The sequence below is a fragment of the Eulemur rufifrons genome, chromosome 29 (genome assembly GCF_041146395.1).
Source record: "Eulemur rufifrons isolate Redbay chromosome 29, OSU_ERuf_1, whole genome shotgun sequence".
Classification (NCBI taxonomy): Eukaryota; Metazoa; Chordata; class Mammalia; order Primates; family Lemuridae; genus Eulemur; species Eulemur rufifrons.
The window spans coordinates 95,704,530-95,729,782 of NC_091011.1; the positions used below are offsets into that span (position 1 = coordinate 95,704,530).

Consider the following 25,253-nt stretch of genomic DNA (forward strand, 5'->3'; position numbering starts at 1 on the left):
TTATTATGTGTAATTTTACTCTTAAAATGTGTAAAAGCTAAGGAACAAATTTACTATAGATTACTTCTAAAAGAATTTGTCCCATAATAATCTGAAACAGAAGGAGGAGATGCCTGTGTTTCACCATCATGAATTATAAATACTAGCATAAACTTTTATTTTACAGTCCCTCAACTGTGAATATAACCTTCAAGAACTATATTAGTTGCAAAGAGAACAAATTATTCAAACTAGCTAAATGCTAGTTTGTGCAAAAATGCTCCAAATACTCTTATCTAGTAGTTACAGAACCCAAAGGAGCAAGACAACAAAGCCAGTCATACGACAATGCTCATCATTTTACTTACTCCCGTTTGGTTTCACTATTTGCATTACTATGTTTTTAAAACATTTAAAAATGTTTGATGTCCAAGTGCACATTTATGCTTTAGAGCAAAACAGTACCTCTGAGGAACACATCTTCTAATTTGATAAGGAGAGTCAATATAAAAAATTTTCTCTCTAAAGAAATGTGTAAGGACCCCTCTCCAAGTATTAAGAACACCTGTACTTATGCCACTCAAGACTGTTAACGTCAACAGGGTCAATTTAATATGCTAAACATTGCTCTAGCCTCAGTAGCATCAAAGCTCTACAAAGAGCGAGCACATCCTCCTCAGCCTCAATGTTAACGATCCTGGGAAGGTGGATACCAGTTACCACCATTTTGTGCAGGCATTGAGACTCAGAAAGGTTCACTCACGTTCTCAAGGTCACTGGGTTATTAGGAAGAAAAGCCAGGCCTCAAACCCAGGCAAGAGTGACTCCAGACAACCACAAACCACCAGTTCCCCCACTGGCCTGATAGAGGATGTTTCTATTGTAACATTACACCCTCACACCATTTTTTAGGAGTTTGAGGATTCCAAATAAAAGCAAACTGCAATCTTGACAGTGTCAGGGTCCCACTATAAATGGAATGGCTATGTTTCTTTGCCTAGGACACGCTAAGTTTACACCTGTTGTCCCAGCATAATTATCACCAGCACCCCCTCCCCTCACCAAAATGCCTTCATTTAGACAATAAATTATATAGCCACCTTAACTATGAAAGGGAGATATAAACCTTGAGCATCCAACACAGTTTCCTACCTGCAGCTTTTCTCCACTAACCTAAGGTGAGCCGTGCCATCTGTGCCATGGCTCCCTGACAAACTTCTGTTGCACCCCTGGTCCCACCAAGAGCCCAGGATGGTTATGCTCTAATGAAAACATCAAGACGTCTGATTGCTAAAGTGCATTACACTGACCATCAGGGGGGAGTATGCCGGGTGAATGAAGGAGACATATGTTCTAGCTCTGTGTACAAGCTCAAAGAGACAAACACATTTGTTTTATTTTCTTCGAAACTTTCAAAATGTAAACTCCAGGGTTTTCTCCAGTGCTAACACCACTCAATACAGCTATTGTCTTCCTTCACTAGAGGGTCACACTTTCCTTCTACACTAACTTCAAAACATAAAGCAGAGGGAATTCACTCCAAACCCACAGGACAGGTCATGTTATCTAGGTCTACTCCAGTTCTCCCAAGTTCCAGAAAAAAAGCCTCCATTTAACAAGGCAGACCAGATCATGCTACACCCACTTTCACGCTGGTCTGATTCTTTGTCGGTTGTAAGAGGCAAAGGCAGGAGGAGTAAGCGGAAACCCCAGCTTCTGTATGCTCCCCTCCCTCCAGGGCTAAAGTCAGTCTGACAGAATGGTTTCTAGTAAAAGCAGGACTGGGTACTATGGTAATGGGGCAGCTAAGCTGTCAAAAGGGATATGTTTTTTGTTCAAGTACTCATTTCTTTCTACCTTGACCTTGTTTCCAGTCAATCCCCCTGGCAATCCATTCCACATTGCTGCTACATTACTTAACCCGTGAATATCCTTTTTTGGAGGGGAACTTAACCTTCAACAATCACCTACTGTCTAGCAAATCAAATCAACACTTCCTCATCTAGTAATCACTCTCACATCCATCTGCCAGATAATCTAACTATACAGGCTAAAGGCAGCACTCAAGCTGGATCTTGGACTCCAACCAAACTGGTGGTTCATGGCCCAAGTCCTCGTAAGATTGAATCGGCTCGTTTCTGCCCTATGCCCTTCTCATTCCTTCCCCTAGAAAAGATCTACTGTTGCTCTTAATGTAGAACACATATTACAAAGGGAGAAAAAGCACTAATATAGAATTACAGTTTAGAAAATTTAGAAAACCCCTATCCTGTAATAAATGCTAACTCTCACGATGTTAAGAATACATTTAAAACAATTCTAAGGTAGAGAAACAAGTTATTTGAAAAACTGCCATAAATGTCTTAGAAAAGACAGAATATTAATATTCAGTTACATACAGATGCTCCTTGACTTATGATGGAGTTACATCCCAGTAAACCCACTGCAAACTAAAAATATCATGAGTTGAAAATGCACTTAATACTCCAATAAACCCACTGTAAAGAAATCATAAATCAAACCAGTGTAAGTCATGGACCATCTGTACACAGCATGAAGGGTTTTCTTGGCATAGCTGCTGTGTTTAAAAATCAGTGTGAGCCAGGACTGTTAGAAATGCTGTATAAGATTCTGAGATACCAGAGGTCACTTACTTGCCCAGCTGTGTCTACAAGCTGAAGATGATATTCTTGTCCATTTACTGTGATCAACTTTGTGAAAGCTACAGAGAAAAAGGGAATTAAATATTAGTTAGAAAAATTAACTCTAGACCACCTAAAGTTTGAACAGTAACAACCAATCAAGCACAGAGTCCTTAGAAGTCTCAAAAAAGGTCCCACGAAACAAAAAGGAACAAACCTCAGAGTTGTATGGATTCTCCCCTAATTCCATTATTTAACTGAGAGACATAGCTGACTGACTATATAAAATCAAGCACAGGTAAGCCTTAAATCTTTTCCAAAGAAACTGAAACTAGGCAACAATTCACAGCCTATAAAGATAATCTGAATGCTCTGTGCAAGTCCTTTCTCTTATGAAAAAGTCAAATACATTACATCAAGAATGAGGTTTAGAATGAATCAAAAACACATTTTCCCGTTAATTTACAGAAGTCTTTTGTCAGAGCCCAAAGAGCTAATATTAAGAAGGGCTAACAACTTTTAGTCCATAAAAAGATTCACAATTTTATTGATAGGTAAAACAGCAAGGAAACAGATGTTGTGTTGAAGCCATCAATCCAACACTTAGCTTAAGGATCCAAGCAATTTGTCACAACTTCTTTTTCCTACCGAAGGAGGAAGAAAAAAACAAATCAGACACAAATAACTTCCGGAAAAGTTAATTCAGAATTCTAGAGAGACAGACTTCAAGCAAATACAGACAAAAAAGGAAAGAACTACTAACAGTGACAGAATATAAAATAACCATCTGGAACCCCAACAAGGAAGTGGAACAAATGTCTTCTGCATTCCCAACCGCAGCCACCTTGACTCAGGATGAGTCCTCCAGTCTCCTGGCTGGCCACCGTGTTTAGAACCAAGCAGCACAATCTACCCCCTTGCACAGCTGAGAGAGGACCCACTATGTCCACAGCCGAAAGGCAAAGCAAAAACAGACAAATGGAAATTATGTGAGAAAACTCTAAGTGACAGGGAGGACAGACAGATTTTATCTGAAGTATATGAATTCAATGGGGAAAGAAAAGATGGCTGAAAGAAAAGCAATAATCAAAGAGAATCACACTAGCATATTTTTCTAATGCAAGTAGGGATGCCAGAAGTCAGGGAAGAAAGATTACCGAACAGTCTGTGTAAGCCAACGGCCACGCTTTATAGTACTCTTTATTTTTTTTTTTGAGACAGAGTGTCGCTTTGTTGCCCGGGCTAGAGTGAGTGCCATGGCATCAGCCTAGCTCACAGCAACCTCAAACTCCTGGGCTTAAGCGATCCTACTGCCTCAGCCTCCTGAGTAGCTGGGACTACAGGCATGCGCCACCATGCCCAGCTAATTTTTTTTTTCTATATATATTTTAGTTGGCCAGATAATTTCTTTCTATTTTTAGTAGAGACGGGGTCTTGCTCTTGCTCAGGCTGGTCTCGAACACCTGACCTCGAGTGATCCACCGGCCTCGACCTCCCAGAGTGCTAGGATTACAGGCGTGAGCCACCGCGCCCGGCCTATAGTACTCTTGTACCCTTTCTTGAAATTATCACTTTAAGGAAATAAACCAGATGAAAACGGAATCAGAATATTTCAAGGTGGGGAATACCCAATATAATCTGTTTCATTAATACTAAGAAAAAAGTCTAAGGTATTTTTTCACACTGTAACCTTTCTGAGCTTGGGAGGAATCTTGCATTGAGGGAGCTTTCAATCACTGTCAACCAGGGGGCAGTCACGATGTAGCTGTGTGAAATCTTTCAGTCAGGTAAAATCAAAAAGTGCATTTTAGATGTGATAAAAAAAGAAACACCGGTGAGCAATAAAACCAGTGACCTTCAATTACAATGAAGTAACTATGGTTATGAAGTACCATGTAATTATTATGACAAGATTATTGAAACAAAACGTCATCCATTCATGCACGCATTTATTCAAGAACTATTTGCTGAGTGATTATCATCACCAGTAGCACTGTTGTAGCTGCTGGGGCTGGTGTAGTCCCTGACACTCAGTGAGCCTGGATCCAGTGACGGAAGGCGGGCAGACACACACACGCACCAACCAAGTCAGGCGTTTCTCTGGGTGAACGGCATCCAGGAGGAGGTTAAAAAAGCGGCTGCAGCTGAGAAAGAACAGTAGGCAGGTTGGAGAGGAGGCAGAAGGCCTTATAGAACTTTGGATTTTTATTCTGAAAGTGATGGGAAACCAAGGAAAGATCACTCTGGCTACGCTGTGAATAACAGACAAAAATGGACACAAGGATATTAGGCCAGAGCCACAACGGAGGGAACAGTGTGGTGACTATCATGATCTATAGCAGATGACGCCAGCTGGATTAGAGGGGCAGATACTCTGGATGTGCTTTTTGGCAGAACCAAAAGGATTTTCTGATTAGAAGTGGGGTATGAGAGAATGAAGTGTCAGGAGCCAAAAGTTTCTGGCTTAAGCAACAAGATGAATAGAGTTGCCGTGTACAAATATAGGAAAAGACCAGGGGAAGAACACTTGGAGTTGGGAGAGGAAGGGAATCAGAGTTTTTGGTATGTTAAGTTTGTGAGGCCTCTTAAATACGCAAGGGGAAATGAGGGCAGTTAAATAAAAAAGCCCAGAGTTCAGGAGAGAGGCTGGGAATACACATTGTGAGTCAACAGCAAATTGAGGAGAGGGGAAGATCATTAGAGAGCAAGGGCAGAGAAAGGGCCCGAGCCTTGGACACCCTACAATGCCAAGTCAGAAATGCAGAGTATTCAGCCAGGGACTGGGAAGTGTTGGCCAGTGAGGTAAAAGGGCAGGAGATGTAATTGTACATCATATGCAAAAGAAATAAAGTATTAATAAAAGTTTGAGTACATCTTTACACATAAAAAGAGGCCGGGCGCAGTGGCTCACGCCTGTAATCCTAGCACTCTGGGAGGCTGAGGCGGGCGGATTGTTTGAGCTCAGGAGTTCAAGACCAGCCTGAGCAAGAGTGAGACCCCCATCTCTACTAAAAATAGAAAGAAATTAACTGAACAACTAAAAATATATATAGAAAAAATTAGCCAGGCATGATGGCGCATGCCTGTAGTCCCAGCTACTCGGGAGACTGAGGCAGGAGGATTGCTTGAGCCCAAGAGTTTGAGGTTGCTGAGCTAGGCTGACGCCACAGCATTCTAGCCCGGGCAATACAGTGAGACTCTGCCCCCACCGCCCCCCCCCCAAAAAAATCTACACATAAAAAGAATATAAGCCATCCTACATATAGCAATAAAATGAAAGACCTTCCATCTTGTCATGGAAAAACGGACTCTTTGTGTTACGACAGAAAAAACCAAAGTATAATATAATGAGAGAGATGACAGAGGAAGGAATTCTACTCTGCCCTCTCTCACTCCCACCTCATGCACAAGTGGAAAGCTGGTTTTCTCCTTACACTGTCTCCCTTGAGCCCTCTCTCCCCATCATTTTTAATCACTGCAGAAATGAATGCATTTCCAATCTAAAATCCTGAAATTCTCCTAAGTAGACTAATAGTTGTGTACTAGTAAAAGCTACTGATAAGCAAGGTAATAAAGGTTTCTAAAATTTGGTATTCATAAAGTTAAGATTTATGTTACTAAAGTGTGGTGGAGGCAATCCTTGATAATGCTGCAAAATTGGAACTTCCCAATTTTCTGAAAGGAGCTTCATCACTCATCAACAGTGCTACCTTGAGATAGCAGAAGTTGTAAATTGCTGCTATTCTTGCTTTTAAATTATAAACTATCACAAGTTTAGTTTCATCGTATTTGGGTTATTAAGAATGAAATGTCCGATTTCCTTAAATACTAAGCTTGACAGTTGCTACCTCTGACATTTCACTTTACACTTACTTTTATTGTGAAGGTATATCCTCAGTCTTTCAAACGCATGTTTTGGCTTGTGATTATCTTTCAAAAAAATTTTTAGAGCATTTTTTGTGAAACCATGGATAAGTAAAAAATTCATGTTATTTTCGATATGAGGTCCATCATGGAACCAATGCAGCGCAGACAGCTCAAAATAGCAACAAAGTGTTTAGGAAGGATGTGACTTATAAATGCACAGTACATTGATGGTTTGAGAAGTTCCATTCTGGTGATTTTAATCTTGAAAATAAGCCACGTGGGTGACCTGAGATCAAGGTGAATAATGATTACCTGAAAGCTATAGTGGAAGTGGATCCATCTCAACCTACACATGAAATCAGCAGCAAGGTGTGACATTACTATTCCAACAATATTGGACCATTTGAAACAAATCAGCAAAGTAAAGAAGCTGGACAGATGGGTTCCACATGAATTAAACAAGCTGACACAGAGAAATCGTCTCGAAGTTTGCCTTTTTTTGCTATCATGATATAAAGGAGAATCATTTCTACACCGTATTGTTACCCGTGATGAAAAATGGATTCTTTCTGACAATTGCCAAGTGTTCTGCACAATGGATGGCTAAAGATGAAGTGCCGAAACGAAACACAGTCCAAAACCGAATATTCATCAAAAAACTCTAATGGTGTCTAATGTCAATTTACTTTGTATTGAGTTGTCAGATTAACATATAATAAAGCACATTTGCTTAAATAATATTTCTGGTCTAACAAAGTGCCCAAGCTAGAAAATGTGTGGTTTTATTGATGTTATTCTCCCATACCCCTACTGTTAAAGATGACACAGTCCCAGAATTTTTGCTTTCACAGTGACATTTCATAGAAATGTGCCACTACTGTATGTTTGCTATAAACAGTCTGTTCTATCTTATAAAGGTAAATATAAAATAATTATGGAATTATTTCCAGATCTACAGAGCACTATATTTTTTAAAATCAAAAACTGTCTAGTTCCCAACCTCATAGGTTGTAAAAAAGAAAAAAACAAAACATAACCATCCACTTATGTTGTTAGCAACAAGTTCATAACCATTTCCTTTCTTTCTAATTCATTGAAATCACTGAACAATGTTTTTCTATTAATACCAAACAGTGGGGGAAAGGGTGGGATAAAGGCTTTGCCCTGTGTTAGACTATCAGATGTACATAGAATATAATGTCTAACCATGCTAATGGATACATATAATCAGATATTCATTTCTGCTCTTGCCTACAGATTTTAATAAACAAATACTCTGAATTCATTTTTGAGATTAAAAAGTCTTTATTATTCAACATTAAGATAGGAAGAAGTTTAAAACATGATTAAAGGTAATGCTGACAGCCTTAAGTAGGGGTCATGTCATATGCTGTCTCTGAGACAATATCGAGTTACGTAACGCAGCTGGACTTTTTTCTGATCCATTACTTATGTATAAAGAAAAATTATTGTTACACAATACCATGACTTTCCTTCCAACCAATTTTTTTTTTTTTTTTAAGAGACAGGGTCTTGCTCTGTCACCCAGGCTTGGAGAGCAGTGGCAAAATCATAGCTCACTGCAGCCTTGAATTCCTGGGCTCAAGTGATCCTCCCTACTTAGTCACCTGAGTACCTAGGACTACAGGCATGCCACCATGGCTGGTTAATTTTTTAAAAAAATTTTATAGTGACATGGTCTCACTGTGTTGCCCACACTGGTCTCAAACTCCTGAACTCCTGTCATCCTCTCGCCTCAGCCTCTCAAAGTGCTTGGATTACAGGCATGAGCCATTGAGCCTAGCCGAATTCATTTTTAAATAGCATAAGGATACGCAATTATTTAAAAAAAAACAAAAAACAAACAAAAAAAAACACTTTAATGGGGAGAATTTACCAAGAAAACTATCTTCTATTATTCCTATAGATAAAATTGTCAAATGAACCTTACCATCTTAAGGACATAAAATCCTAAAATTGCTATGTGCAGTAAGTATCAAAGGCCAAGATCATGGTTTTCTTCTTATTCCAGTGGACAGACGGCCAAACTTGTTCATCTAGCATTCATATTAATCTGCTCCTCATACTTGCTTACTATTCTATAAATAACTAGACAGGATGCAGTCAGGACTTCTCTGTGCAGATACCCACAGAGGTTACTTTCAAGCATGCGTCTTCCTAGAGTTAGATAATCAACCAACAGGTTTCCTTCTCTGCCACTAGCACACTGGGATGCAAAGGACAAATATTTTAAGCCAGGGGTGGGCAAACTTTTCCCGTAAAGAGCCAGATGCTAAATATTTTAGGCTTTGTAGGCCATATGGTCTCTGTTGTAACTATTCAACAACTCTGCCACTGTAGAGCAAAAGCAGCCATAGACAAAGTGCAAAGGAATAAGCACGGCTGTGTCCCAATAAAACTTTGTGGATGTTCAAATCTGAATTTCATATAATTTTCATGTCACAGACATTATTCTTCTTTGGACTTTTAAAAAATATTTAAAAATGTAAAAACCTTCCTTAGGCTGTACAAAACCAGGCAGTGGACCTTTTTGAACTACAGGCTATAGTTTGCCAACCCCTCTGTTGTAACCCAAAGCATTTAAAATGTTTCTCTTGGAAGCTTCAGGCAGGTAAAGTCTATGAACCTAGTTGCTACCAAGTTTATGAACCTAGCTGCTAAGTTTGCTTCTGTCTAAATGTCTAATATGCCAATCAGATTTTGATGAATCCCACGTTTAAACCTGTATGTTCCCAGTGACAAATCCTAGGTAAGTCTTGGTCTCAATCTGAGAAGACTGGTTTCAGAACCAACTGGAGTTCTAAGCCAAAAACAAGACCAGTTTCAATGGATGAAACAGTTTCACATTCTCCTTAGTGATTCTTAGAATGAAGATTTGTCTCAAAGCTGGGTACCATGTCATGTATCTGTAGTCCCAGCTACTTGGGAGGCTAAAGCAGGAGGACAGCTTCAGCCGAGGAGTTTAAGTCTGTTAACATATGGAGACCCTGTTTCTTAAAAAACCAAAGAAAGAAAAAAAAAAAAAAAAAAGGTTTGTCTCGTGGTCCTAGAATCCTTCAGGAAGATTCTGAAACCATGGATTGAAAATGAACAAAGTAAAGGCCGTGGCTGGTTCTGGTCCTCCCTGCTTTTGTCTGCACATGGCCTGAAATGCCAACGGGCTTTCTGAGCCAAATTCTTTCTAATGCTGCAACTGCTCTCTCCAATGCCAGAACAGGCCATGTCTCTTTCAAGTCTTTAGGACTGAAAAGGCGGCTGTGGAGAAATTGGAGGTGGGGGCGGTGGTGTATTACTGCTTCTGTAAGAGCAAGAAACAAGGGACCTGGAGTGTTTTCATTCTTGTAAGCTTGCAATCCCTAAAAAGGGCTACTACCACTAAGAAGAGGGGAAAAAAAAAAAAATCTACTCTCTATTCCAGTTTTGAAGCTGATTATGGAATATGGACATTTCAATACTGGACTGGATTCATACAGACTTGAATAACAATTTCTAGATGGCAGGGATGTGGACACTGAATGAAAAATCTTTCAGTGTAAAGTGGATAAAGCTTTTTGGAAGTTTTCTTTGACCCCAATTGGGAATTATATAGATTTTACCCTTTGCAATCAAAGCCTCCATGAATACACAATGGCTATTTGTACACAAAAGGAGGCTTCTCAGTTTTTAAGGACTTGAAAACAATACTTACTGTTTTCTATGGTTGGATCGTAGGAGTCAACAAATTGGCCTTCAACAAACTGAATCGTCAATGAGGATTTCCCTAAAAAAGAGAATAACAACTCAGTATGTATTGGCATAAGGTAAAAAATTTTAATTCTACTGCTTTATTTAAAAAAACCACTCTAATAGATGAAGAAAGTAAAGGTACTGGAGTCAGAAAACATTTCTTTTAATTAGCATTTCAGCAATTTCAAAAAACAAATTTCATTAATTTGATGTGTAAGAGAAGACTTTAAGCAATCAGTCTATTAAAAATTAAACACTTCTGTGACATTAATAAATACTACTGACCAATAAGCACATGAGATATTGTTAAAGGTAAACTTTTAAATAAGGTCCAAAGTAAGCAAATGTCTAACCTGTCCTTGAAATCTAGCTATCTAATTTTAATATGGAAATTAACAAAAATGATTAGTTTCTTCACGTTCTTTCATATATGACTGCTAGAAGCGTTACCAGGTACGGCTTTTAAAAAGAGTAATCTGAAAATATATAACAAAACTTTTTCTTTTAAAAAACCCCTTGAAGATAGAAATCCTATCTCAATTATTCAGTATCAAAGGCCTAGCAATACCTACACAATTAAGAAATGTTTTGGGTTTCACAAAATCACCAGTAATAATTGAGCTTGTATGTTAACAAATCAAGAATTAGAGCCCTAACTTCTCATCCTTCTATTTGTTACCTAAAATTTCTACTAGAAGACTTTAGAACAGGGTACATGTCCTATGAAGAAACCGTGGGAACTATAAACTAAAAATATTAAAAAATTCTAAATCCCCCACACCAACTGAACCAACGGACCCCAGGAAAACCTTAAAACTGAGTTTCCAGTCAAGCCACGGAGGTTGGACATGACTGGTTATACTCCCTTCTTTTTAGAGTTTAGATACAATTTACTAGCATTAATGTCACAATACAAATAATAAGACTGACAAAACAGATTCTTTGTGGCAATAAGATACGAAATCCTAAACAAGACCTAAGGCCATGCAAGGCAAAGGTTAAGTCATGCCTGCAGGCCATCAATTTTAACAGGTTACTTTGAGTAGGTATATGGTAGCTGGCTCTATGATTAGCAGACTTGCTACTCTTATTTTTTTTTTTTTTTTTTTTTTGAGACAGAGTCTTACTCTGTTGCCCAGGCTAGAGTGAGTGCCGTGGCGTCAGCCTAGCTCACAGCAACCTCAAACTCCTGAGCTCAAGCGATCCTCCTGCCTCAGCCTCCCGAGTAGCTGGGACTACAGGCATGCGCCACCATGCCCAGCTAATTTTTCTATATATTTTTACTTGTCCATATAATTTCTTTCTATTTTTAGTAGAGACGGGGGTCTCATTCTTGCTCAGGCTGGTCTCGAACTCCTGAGCTCAAACAATCCGCCCGCCTCGGCCTCCCAGAGTGCTAGGATTACAGGCGTGAGCCACTGCGCCCGGCCACTGTTTGGTTTTTCTGTTAACAGAACACAGTGTAGGTGACTATCACTGGGGAAAAAAGAAGTGGTCCCTCCCTAATTTCACCCCCAAACTCTTCCTTCTCTCTTACATCCTCAGAACATTAAATACATGCTCTATAAGCTGGCTGTACTCCACTTAACCTCCATCACAAAAGGATGTGCAGTGAGAGCAAAAGAGAAAGTCATGGTAACAGCATAATCTACTCCTGGGGTTTAACTTGTGCTTTCCCCTCCTCCAAACCATGGAGTGGTGCACTTCACAGGTGGCACAATGTTTTCACACCAAAGCCATTTCCCATACACTTAAAAACGCATCGATTAAAAAGCTGGCTTATTAGCTAGGCATAGTGGTGTGCACAAGTAGTTCCAGCTACTCGGGAGGCTGAGGCGGAAGGCCTGCCTGAGCCCAGGAGTCAGGCTGCAGTGAGCTATGACCACGCCACTGTACTCCAGCCTGGGCAACAGAAAGAGACCCTGTCTCTTAAAAAAAAAAAAAAAAAAAAAAAAAGAGGCAAAAAGCTAGCTTAAAAGTAGGAGCTGCTGGGAGACAAGAAGAAAGTCCAGAAGTTGGCAAACCTATTTATTTCTCACCAGCAGCTCAATACATAGTTCAAAATGTCTCTAGAATTACTAAAACCTGAAATCATTCTCTAAAAAGCAGCCTACATGAGCAATTGAAAATTAAATGTCACTCACTGCTTAAAATCCTCATTACAATTAGAATTCCAACTCCTGACCACAGCCCACATAATAATAATACCAAGCCCTTCCTGCTCTGGTAGAGCTACCTCTCTGACCTCAACTGCCAACGCCCCCACCCACCCCTCAGGCTCCAATCATATCCCTTCTGCTCCTGCCAAGTTCAAGTCTGCCTTGGCCCCTTTATTCTAGCCAACACCACTTTCCTATTTTTTTTTTAAGCTCATTCTGATCTCAGCTTAAATGGTAGGTCTACTGAGAAACCTCCTTCAAGACAACCCTCTGGAAGGCAGCACCCACTCCCTCATAGCCACCCTGTTTCATTTCTTCTTAGTATTTGATGATATCTGAAACTATCTTCATTTACTGATTACTCCATTCAGACTGGCACAGTGCCCACACACTGCAGACACTCAGATTTCTGAACACATGAATGAAATTAAAGCTAAGACTTTCTGTAGATCAACCTCATCCATTTAGATACTACAAAAGACCTCAAATTTTATACAAATGAAAAGTAAACAGTTCAATACAAATTAAGATACAACAGTATTTCAGGAACTCCACAAATTTCAATCGGACTGTGTTCAAAAGAAAACATGCTATATGTTAACCCAGAAAGAAGAATTTAACTCAAAATACAGCAAAACTATTTTAGGTAATGAAAATAGCAAGGGGGAAAAACCCTTTTATGTTAACAAAACTGAAAAATTAAAAGGGATAAGAAAATTCTTATTGAATGCTATTGCTTGAAGCAAAATTAGTTTAATTAGAATGAAAAAAGAGAAAAAGAAACTTAAGAGTTTTTAAAGGGTACTTTTAAGGACTTTCTGGGCTTTGATACCCTTTAATGTATGTAGACAAAGGTTTGTGGTTTGTTTCTTTTTTTTTTTGCTTACAAATGGAAATAAAGCGGAATATTTTTTCATTAAAGAAAAAAGAAGGGGATTAAACAGATTTTGGTAACTTTTTTGGAAGTAGAACTGCACTAAAAATATCAAAAGAAAGGGGTTAAGGCTGATGCTATATATGATGAGCTCCCCAAGAGCTGGGAAACTAGTAGGAAACACTGGATGAAACAGTTCTCTATTGGGACCAGCCAAGTCTCAACATCCTGACTTGCAGGAGTGAAAGAAGAGGAGCCCCTAAGTGTTACCATCTGAAATTCAGGAAGCCACATTCAAACTGAAAAGAAAGTTAAACATATTAAAGACAGCATGAGATAAAGTACAAAAATGGAGTTACAGACAACAAGTGGACCAGATTTAAAAGATACAATTATTGTTACATATTCAAAGAGTTCCCCTATTTGTATCATAAAGGGCATAAATTATTTGACTGGCTAAATTAACATTTAACTGAAGAATATAATCATTTTGGCAAAAGCAGATAATGTAATCTAACCACTGTTGCTTTAGCAAGTAGTAAACTAGGATACCAGAATTTAAAAGCTTATTCCTCAAGGCATAAACTGCTTTGCTCAATCAGATGGCCCCAGGGAGAGTGTTACTATTCATTAGCAGAGATGGAACTGAAGTAAAACCGGTTTCCCTTAGGTCTCTCCTCCCAGGGACTCTCCCCCTAAGGGGAGAACATTAATTATTTAAATCAAGGGACAGGAAGGCTACCTATGCTGACATGACACAGCTGTTTTCTACCATTTCCATTAAACAGTAGAATTATTAGACAACTAGTGTTGAAATCTTTATAAGTCAGCATTAAATGATAATTAATCTCGGTAAATAAGTCCCATTGCTCATTTTCAGGTGTTCTCAGTTCTGGTTATTATAATTTCTGGCTTTACAGAGCATCCTGTGACACAGCAATTCAGCTCTTTTGTTCAAGTTTTTTTTTTTTTTTGAGACAGAGTCTCACTCTGTTGCCCAGGCTAGAGTGAGTGCCGTGGCGTCAGCCTAGCTCACAGCAACCTCAAACTCCCTAGCTCAAGCGATCCTCCTGTCTCAGCCTCCCGAGTAGCTGGGACTACAGGCATGCACCACCATGCCCGGCTAATTTTTTCTATATATATTTTTAGCTGTCCATATAATTTCTTTCTATTTTTAGTAGAGATGGGGTCTCGCTCTTGCTCAGGCTGGTCTCGAACTCCTGAGCTCAAACGATCCGCCCACCTCGGCCTCCCAGAGTGCTAGGATTACAGGCGTGAGCCACTGCGCCCGGCCTTTGTTCAAGTTTTGTGTGCAGTTTTCTTGCAGCCACAAAAAGGCATTATTGATCTACAGCAAATTATGTTCTTTACTGTGATCACATTTTAATTTTTCTCTCAATAACTTGACACTTTGGCTTTTCTCCTTAGCAAATTCAGATCCTGAAACACTACTTATTTGCTGAAGATGTTTCAGCAATGACCACGCGCTCAAGCAGCTTATAAATATGCACAACTTGAAGAGAATCTCAAACTCCTGATCAACTCTTTGGAGAAATGTTATATAAAAACACCACAGGAGTGATTCAAAATAAAGAGAAAAGCAGCACTTGCCAGATGTGTGTTGATCCAATACAAACATAAATCATTTTATGACATACATTATGACAACCCAAAATAAGTGACTGAGGCAAAAGTCTCAATCAATGAAGGTTTTTTTAAGCCAAAGCTGAGGACACGCTCAGGAAAAACAAAGCCACAGAGCTGTTTTTTGGAGGGGAATTTGGAAGTTTCAGTAATTAAAGGGAGAGGGCATATACATACAGAAAGGGGGGAGAGCAAGGGGGGACAGGTTAATTAGACAAAATGGTTACATTCTTGTGAGACCCAGTAAAGTCTACATTTTACATAAGGCAAATATTAGAAGAGAAAAAGGGAGTGTGAAGGAGGCATCAATTAATTATGTAGACATCCCTGAGTAGGTGGAAGAATGTCTGATTCTGTCTCATCTCTGTTCTGCACCTGGAGGATAAACTTGTAATCACTGTTAGTGTGCAATCAAACAGACTTTAGTTTTAGGAGCTATACTAGCCCACAGACCTTAAGTTAAAATGTGCATGCCCTTTCCTTATGGGAGGCCAGCAAGGAAATTTATGAATGAATGAATGAATGATCTGTGGCGCCAGCCCTTCCCAGGTGCCTGAGGCCTTTACAATCTTCCCTTTTGCATACGGAGTTTGGGGCTAGTCCTGAGATTTTTATTTTCTTTTATAGCTACTACAAAAAGTTTGAAAAGGAGATGTCCCAATTCCTACAATTAATTTCCAAATACTGTTCTCCAAACCAAAAACCACCTTAACTTTAACACATTAACTACCATGTGAGTTGTATTTAACTCACGCTAGTTTTGAGCCCAGGGCCTTGTGAAAACATGTCACAGGTCTCTTTACCTTGGGAGCCCCACTGCATGTAACTCACACAGAAACAATAAAAAGTAACACATTTTTTATTAAATTAGAAAGGATTTTTTGTTTGCAAAGCTTTTATTGTATTTTCATAATAAAACACAATGACCCCCAAGGAGAAAAAAATTTTTTTCTAGTGTGGCACTCAATGGGTTAAAAACCATAAAAATTATTTTTTAAAACAATTCTCCTGAATGTTTACCAGGGAAAAATAGCAGCTATGAGGTTTTTTTTTTTTTTTGCAGTGATAAAAAGGCACAGTATTTTTTGAAGGAGCTCAGGAAATTTCACCCCAAAATGTGACTCCTTGGTATAAAGAGTATTTTGAATTAACACACTGACTGCCACACTACAAAAAAAATTTCTTCCTTGGGGCCATGGTGTTTTATTACAAAAATAAAATTAAAACTTCAAAAACAAAACGATCATTTTTAATTTAATGAAAAACTTAATGAAAAACAAAATGTATTGCCTTCTATTCATTTAATCCATGTTTTTAGAATTAATTTGTCACTATTAATTGTAACAATAAGAACATCAACAAGATTTTCACGAACCAACTGTTAGGGTGGAAACCCTAGTAGGTGCTCATGGCATGGATGGAGATAGAGTTCTCATGCAGAAATTAATATATAAGAGTTCATTTTATCCTTTTAGAAGAACAGAGAGAATGAGAGAGAGACATTGCTCCTCCTCGGGCACCGCATCTCCCACCTACCAATCAATACACAGGGCCAGGTATTCTCCCAGAGCCCTTTCTGACTCGCATCGCCTAATCCAGACCATCTCCGCAAGCAGTGTTTTCAACTCGGGGGTCTTGAAGTCGATGATATACTGAGCCATGACCTGCATTGTTTTTTAAGAAATAGGAACACCAGCATGGATTGCAAATAAGAATGGTGCTACGAACCTTCTGTCTCAGTTTCACACACTCATGACTGGGTCACCACGTAAGAAGTATTTTTCACTGAGGGCAACAGTTGCCCTGAATTTCCAGTCTCCACCAGGTTTCACTTTCTTCCCTATCCAGCTTAATCCCCAAGATAAATCATTTTCTTCTACCTCTTTGTCAAAAGTCTCCGATTTCCCTTCTCCAGGGCCCTTTGATAAACCTCTATGATCTTCATCTAATCAACCGCCTTTGTGAGCTTGTTGAGCTCAGCTGAAAAAGAATTCCACAACCATGTAGGAGGGAGACCCTTAACAAGCTATGGACTTTTTGGCCCTGTACTCTCTTTTAGAATCCCTTCCCCTCCTACAGTAGTAGTTCTTAAAGTGTGGGCCCAGCAGCTTAGTACCACAGGGTAACTTGTTACAAATGCAAATTAGCCCCACCCAAACCTACCAGAAGAGCAATCCAGAATGGAAGTGTTAGCTGCACACTGCACTTTAAGAACCACTGCCCTCAGGCAACAAGTCCAACTATATCACCTATCCCCTCCTAATTCTCCCCAGCAGCTCAGACCATAAGCACTTAAAGAACACCTAACATGGGCCAGGCACTGGGACATAGCCAAGAGTAAGTCATGTGGTGACCTCTGAGGCACCAGAGAGGCACTCTCAATTTCCCTCCCACCACTATTCTCCCCTGCCAAGCGTCATGGCCTCTGTGCGCATTAGACAGTGACTGGAGCCCCTGGGCTGTGCAGTGCGGCCCTGTCTGCCTGTCTTTCATGTTCTCACCTTATCACCACTGTCCAAGGAAGAGGCTGGCACACCCTCCTTCCCACAAAAACTATTTTATTTCTTGTTCTCTAGATCCTCCTGAAATAGTTATAAACACTTATTTAGTTTCTCGTTTAGCTTACTCCATTCCACGTGGTTTGTTATAAAGGTGTCTCTAAAATATTTAAATATATTTCAAAATCCAAGGGGGTATACTGACTTATGTTCCTCTTTTGCTCTCAGTGCTAAATAGAAAGTCTGGGTGCTGCAGCCATTGGGGGCTACATGCTTGACCATGAAGACAAGTGCACCCTACAGAATGATCTCAGCCACTTAAAGCTCTAGTCCACTAACCCAAATTAAATGCATCCATGAGGATGCACGTGCAACTGTGTGACCCACAGAAATTTGATTGATCATAGTACCTGACAAAAGGTGTATAGATTCTGGCATGAGTAACCTTTAAGTAAAAGGTCAAGTAAATAGAGGCTAATGCTCTGGAGACAATTAAGAAAGAGCAACAGCCCTGCAACTTTACAACAGAAATCAACATCAGTGGAACCTACAGGATAGAACTGAACAAGTACCACTGAACTGAAAGGATACAATCGGAAAAACTACTGGCCAGAAGCAAGCTGTGACTTCTGGAGGTCTACCTCCACAGGAAGTAAACTAGGACATTCCACCGAACAGCAATTTGGTTTGCTCTCCCCTCCAGTTCCCTTGGAGCTAAATGGGTTACACATTCATATAAAACTCTACTCCTAGTTTCATCACTTACAGACAGAACAGCTTTTGTAAAATAAGATCAGCTCCCCAATCTGTCCTTTTTTCTTCCCAGTTCTACCTCCTAACAGCTGTATTTTTACAGTTCCTAGCTTAGTAACATTTTATTCCATTTTGAATTCCAAGTTTTCAGAACTCTAAGGATTAATTTATTCATTTACTCAAATATCTGTTCAGCAGCTATTATGTGCCAGGCACAATTCTAAGCACTGGGATACATCAGTGAACAGACAGAAAGCCCTTCCTTAGCACGTGAATTCTAACAGGGAGAAATATATTAAAAATAAGTATAACAGACTCAATAAATCAGAGAAAATCTCGGTGTGTATCTATTCCTTGTAACCAAGGGGACGTAATTTAAATAACCACCATGACTTTTTAAACTAATGAATGTACGTAAGCAATGAAGATCAGCTGTCAGTAATGCCAAAAAAAGAAATAATCAGACTTTAAGTGTCTCCTGATGCAAACACAAGACCACCCACTATGCAAGGGAGGGACCCATTGAAATCGGGTCCAACTGTTAGATCTAACTACCAATTTACAGGAAATACAGAAATCAAATGAACATGTTAAATATTACTGAGATGCAGTAGCAAAACCCAGATTCTAGGTAACACTTCAGGACTCACATAAATCAGAATTTCTAGAGGTGGGGACCTATGATTTAAAAAAAAAAAAAAAAAATCTGGTGATTCCAACATGTAGCCAAATTTGAAAACCAGTGCTTCCGTAATGGTAAAGGACAAAGGGTTCACCCAGGCACCTTGTTAAATGTAGATTTTTAATCCATTAAACCTGGGGTGAGGCATGGGCTTTTCCATTTCTACCAAGCTACCTGGCTATGCTGATCTCCAGACCATACTTGGAGTAGCAAAGTTCTAAAGTTTAGGCCGGGCTTGGTGGATCACGCCTGTAATCCCACAACCTTCGGCAGTCAAGGCGAGAACATCGCTGGAGCCCAGGAGTCTAAGACCAGCCTGAGCAACAAGCAAGACCCTGTCTAAAACAAAAATTAGCCAGGCGTGGTGGCACACACCTGTAGTCCTAGCTACCCCGGAGGCTGAGGTGGGAGGATGGCTTGAGTCTAGGAGTTTGAGGTTACAGTGAGCTACAATTGTGCTACTACACTCCAGCCTCAGTGACAAAGTATGACCTTGTCTCTAAAAAAATAAATAAGCAAACATAAATAAAGTTTAGGACACTGGTTCTCAAACTTAGGTGTACCCAGGGATCACCTAAACTACGGCCTGGATCCCACCCAGGCATCAGTGATTCTAAACTAACTGGTAAGGGGTACAATCTAGGCACAGGGACTTTTAAAAGCCTCCCAGGTGATTCTAATGTGCCACAGTTCAAATCATGGCTTTAAAGCCAACACCAAGGATGGCAGAACAAAGAGATAGAAAGAACCTGTGTTCTTGAACTGACCACTCAACCAGCCTCTAGTCTTGCATCTATGTGAGTTAGTAGCTTTCCTTACCGTTTATGCCAGAATGAGTTAACCTGCATTCAAAAGCATCTTAATTGATCACAGTATTAACAGTATTATTACAAAAGAACTGAAAAATCTAGTATCTTCTTATGAGAGTAACTCAAATTGTTCCTCTTCTATTTGATAAATTTATATTTCACAATGATAGGCATCTTCAGTCAATTCCCTGCTTTAAAGAACTTTACAAATCACTTTGACTCCACACCCACTCTTAAAGAGTCTAGAAGTAAAATTCCTCAATGAACTTAGGTCTTTGTAAAAGAAATTAACATCAGTGCTGCCTTCTAAGAAACTGGTTTAAACGATCCTCATAGGAAGATATCACAGCCAGAAACTTAAAGAAAGCTGCTGACTAAGCATGTGGCCCTATTTTTTTTTTTCTTTTTTTTTTTAGTGTTTGGGGTGGGCTGGCAGACTGGATAAGGGAACAAGTCAGTGACACTCTACCAGGAACCAAGCAAGCTCGTCACTAAAGCAGCGGTCCCCTACCTTTTTGGCACCAGGGTCCAGTTCCATGGAAGAGAGTGAGGGGGTGGGCGGAGCTTAGGCGGTGATGCCAGCAGCTGTAAATACAAATGAACCCTCCTTTGCTCTGCCACTCAACTCCTGCTGTGTGGCCCCCACCAAGTTTCATGGAAGACAATTTTTCCACAGACTGAGGGTGTGTGTGTCAAGCTCTGCGGCCTGTCCCTAACAGGCCAAGGACCAGTACCGTGGTTGGGGACCACAGCACTGAAAGATCCCAGACTAGGGCCATATAAAGGCTGGTGGAAAAAAAAGGAAACAATAAACAACAAAGGGCAAACATGGGAGGAGAGAAGAGGAAGCAAGAAAAACAACCTCAAACATGAACCTGAACCCCAAATTCCCAAACACACGAAGAACTCCCCTTACCAAGAAAAAAACAGCCAGCAGTAATTGGAATAGGCGAAATTTATAAAGATCTGCCAAAACTTTTACAAAATATGTTGAATTTCCAAACAGATTATCAAAAGCATTACTTCTACTTTTTAAAACTTATGAAAAAACAGATGAAGCATAGTCAAGTATATATGAAAAAACTTTTTCATGAACATTCTAATATCATGTTTAAGAAACCTAAATAACTTGCTTTGAAACGAGATCTGTTCTTAGTATTTGACATAAAATATAGATTGGGATAAATTTCAAGCAAATAATGGAATAATTTTGGTAATTTCCACAGGACAAAAAGTATTCACATGACAATTATCCTTTCCCACTTCTTAGACTCCACTTATTCCAAGACACATTATCTGTTAATGGTAGCTTTGTGGGGCTGGCGATGATGAGACTACACAAGTAAATTAAATTTATAACACACTCTGGTTTCAGAAACATAATAATTAGAAGAAACAAGATAGGGGGTAAAGGTTTAGGATGTGAACTCAAGATTATGGTGTAAATCCCCGGCCATGTCTCTGGAGAAGTTAAGCCCTCTGGTCCTCAAAATCCTGGTGCATATGGATGACTACATGAAATCACAGATATAAAGCACAGCAACTGGAACCTGTCACATGTTCAGTAAATAGTTATTCAATTCTATAACACATTCCCAAAGTCAAACAAGCTTTTTGCAAATTATGATCAACACCTTGAATCCACAAACACCAACCTAAGTCCTACTCCATGCCTAATTCTGAAAAAGATGTCTGTATGATATACTTGACTGAAACCTACAAGGACCCTGTAATCTTAGCAGGGAGAAAAGTACTCATTGTGAAAAGTCAAATACCACTCCCCCCATTTGAAAGTGTCTTAAAAAAAAAAAAAAACCCACAAGCTGAAGATTTTTAATTTTATCCTCTGATAAAAGCCACTGGAAGTTTTCCAGTCAGGAAGGGAACATGAGAAGATGAAACATTAGGAAGATCAGAATAAAATTCTGAAAAGAGGACTAGAAATAAAAACTGGACTTTTTATTAACCCGCTTCAAAATAAGCGATTACAAAAAAAAAGGAAAAATTAATCTCTATGAAAAAAAATCAGAAAATCTTAAGAAACAAAGTATGTACCCAATTTCAAGACCTACTCGGAGTCTATGTGTGGTACTGACATAAGGACATAGATTAATGAAAGAAAATACACATTCCAGAAATAGATTCATACATATGTTTGATCAGCTGATTTTCAACAAAGCTGCAAAGGCAATTCAAGGGAGAAAGGGCAGTCTTTTCAACAAATGGTGCCAAATCAATTGGATGTTGATATTTAAAAAAGAAAAGAGAATCTGGTTTGCACTCTAGAAAACAAGTATAGGATAAAAAAATGTATTTAAATGTAAAATCTCAACTATGAAACCTCTAGAAGAAAACATGAAAAAATTCTTATGATCTTCAGATAGCCAAAGATTCCTTATACAATACAAAAGGAATAAACCATAAACAAAAAAATTAATAAATTGGACTTCATCAAAATTACTAACTTCTGATCTTTGAAGCACAGGAAACTGAAAATGAAGCCACAGACTAGGAGAAAATATTCATTTTATAAATCTGAAAAAAGACTTTTATTCAGAATATATAACTCAATAAAAAGAATCCAATAATATAGGCAAAAGACTTGAACACACACTTCACAAATGAGGATATTCAAATTACACCTCAAAAAACTTGATTTAAGAAAAAAAGACAAAGTATGAAAAAAATGGAAGACAAAGCATTTACTAATTTTTGCTAAGCCGTATGGGATGGTGATTATTAGCTATGTGACCTTAGGCAGTTCTCCTGAATCTGTTTCCTCATCTGTAAAATGGAGATAATAGTATTAGTGTTAATAACCAAGTATTAATAACTTAAGTTATTAAGTATGAAATGTCTGATTTCCTTGAGCACTAAGTTTGACAGTTGATATCTCTGACATTTCACTTTGACACTTCTTGTTTTCTTTTTATCGAGAAGGTATATCCTCAGTTTTTCAAATGCATGTTTTGGCTTGTAATTAGCTTTCAAATTTTTTTTAAAACAATTTTTGTGAAACCATGGATAAGTCAAAAATTCATGGTATTTTCAAATATGAGTTCCACTGTGGAACCAATGCAGTGCAGACAGCTTGAAATACCAACAAAGTGTCTGGGAAGGATGCGGCTAATGAATGCACAGTACATGTTGGTGGTTTGAGAAGTTCCATTTTGGTGATTTTAATCTTGAAAATGAGCCACGTGGGCGAACTGAGACCAAGGTGGATAATGATGAGCTGAAAGCTGTACGGGAAGTGAATCCATCTTAACCTACTCGCGAACTAGCAGCAAGGTTTGACGTTACTATTCCAACAATATTGGACCATTTGAAACAAATCAGCAAGGTAAAGAAACTGCACCGATGGTTACAGCATGAATTAAACGAGCGTCAGCAGAGAAATTATCTCAAAGCTTGCCTTTCTTTGCTGTCACAACATAAAGCCAAACCATTTATTTCTACCCTGTATTGTTACGTGTGATAAAAAATGGATTCTTTTTGACAATTGCAAGTGTCTGGTGCAATGGTTGGACAAAGATGAAGTGCTGAAACAACACAGTCCAAAATCAAATATTCATCAAAAAAAGCTAATGGTGTCTGTCTGGTGGTCCAGCGCTGATATCCACTACAGCTTCATGAAACCTGGTCAATCGATTACAGAGGATGTCTACTGCAATCAACTAGAGGAAACGATGAGGATGTTTGCGATTAAGCAGTGGACACTGGTCAACAGAGATGGACTAATCCTCTTGCAAGACAACGCTCCACCACATGTCACACAAACAATGTTGCTCAAACTACAGCAGCTGGACTTGGAAACTCTCTGTCATCCACCGTATTCACCAGACCTTGCACCAACTGACTACCACTTCTTCCAAGCTTCGGACCACTTCTTGCAAGGAAAAATACTCAATTCTCAACAAGCTGTGGAAAACACCTTTGGAGATTTCATAGCCACTCGCTCTCCAGGCTTCTTTGCTGCTGGGATAAACAAGCTACCGTTAAGATGGCAAAACTGTGTCCACAGTTTAGGCACATACTTTGATTAATCGTACTACTTGTTTGAGATATAAAATACACTTTTAATTTGAAATCAGACATTTCATATTTAATGACCTACTATCTACACTATAGGGTGGTTGTGAGGAGTAAATGAAAATACATGTACAACATCTGGTATGTAGTAAGAGTTCACTAAATCTCAGTAGTAGTGCTACTATTAGTAACTGCTCTTAGGCAGAAATAATTAGCTTAGGAGAAAAAAGCATTTTCATAATTATACCTAACAAATTAATCTGATATTAAAGATGATATACAGTAACTACTTCAGCTAAAGCCTCAAAATAACATGGTAAAAGTATCAACAAATGTGACAATAAACACACATTCCTAAAGCAGGAAATTACTATTTCAATTATCCACTGCTGCATTATAAACCACCCCAAAGCTTAGTGACTGAAACCAACCATTTCACCTGCTCGTGTTTCTACAGTCAAGGCTGGCCTCAGCCAGGTTCTCTGCTGGTCTCACTTGCAGTCACTCCTCTGGTACCTTTATCTGGTGGGTTGGCTGGACCTTCTCCCTTTGTATGTGTCCTCTCCTAAGGTTTCCTGCATGTTACTTGAGGTTCCCCAGGACACAAAAGCAGAAGCTACCTACTTGTTAAGGCTTAAAGCCTGGAACTGGTCCATCATCATCTCTGCGGCAATCTGTACGTCCAAGATAGTCACAAGGCAAAGGCAGGAATACTTCGAGAGCACTTTGTTGGGAGCCAACAAGGGAACAGACACCAACAAAACAGGTTGGTTTGCAAATAGCAGAAAAAGACTACAGGTTGTAAATGAACTGAAACCTGAATATATTAATATTACCATTGTTAAAAGGGCCGGAATAACAACAAACTGTATAAAGGTTTCTTTGACAATGTGTTCCTCACATGATATACAATACTAATTATATGCTTAACAAATTATATGCACTCACTTTAGTAAAAAAATGTGTAGTTCCATCAGCGGTAGGATCGGTCATTATTGCTTTTTTGAGGGAGATGGATGTGTTTTTGTGTGTATTTATATTTATACGAGTCACCAAGGAGGTGTTTTAAAAATGCACTTACTTCAGCATTTTAACAAGGGGTGCATAAGGAGTTCCTGTGTTTTGAGAAGGTGTTCACATGATTCTAATATGAATATCCATCCTCACATCTCCAACATGTAATCAGATGAGAGCATGTAATGCCTATCATACAAATTTTTAATGATTCCACAGAACCTACAAGAGACACTGTTAGAATTTACAAAACATTTTCACATGAATTCTCTCACTTGTTCCTATGAGTTAAACAGGGTTGACATCATCTTGTTCTTTCTCAAACCCCTTCCCAAATTGTAAAAATAGATGCTGGGAGAGAAAAAGGGGGGGGGGGATTATGGTATTATGGTGCAATTATTATTATGACAAAGACAAAGCAGAATAAGTAAAACTGGTATTACTCATTCAAATACTTACTGAGTACCTACTATTGCCAATTACTATGCTACTAGATATATTCCACTGAGGAAAATAAGAAATAAGTTTAATTATATAACATGAAGGACAGAGT

The 25,253-nt window shown here is 39.0% G+C and overlaps 1 protein-coding gene across 1 annotated transcript in view; it reads right to left on the reverse strand.

Moving 5' to 3' along the window:
- The window catches only part of RHEB (Ras homolog, mTORC1 binding), a 54,055-nt gene that overhangs the window by 17,026 nt on the left and 11,776 nt on the right, over positions 1–25,253 (reverse strand). Inside the window, exons 2-3 of the mRNA XM_069461534.1 lie at positions 10,198–10,269; positions 2,634–2,701 (exon numbers count right to left, since the gene is read on the reverse strand). Coding sequence (XP_069317635.1) covers positions 2,634–2,701; positions 10,198–10,269 — 140 coding nt within the window. The remainder of the gene's footprint in view (positions 1–2,633; positions 2,702–10,197; positions 10,270–25,253) is intronic.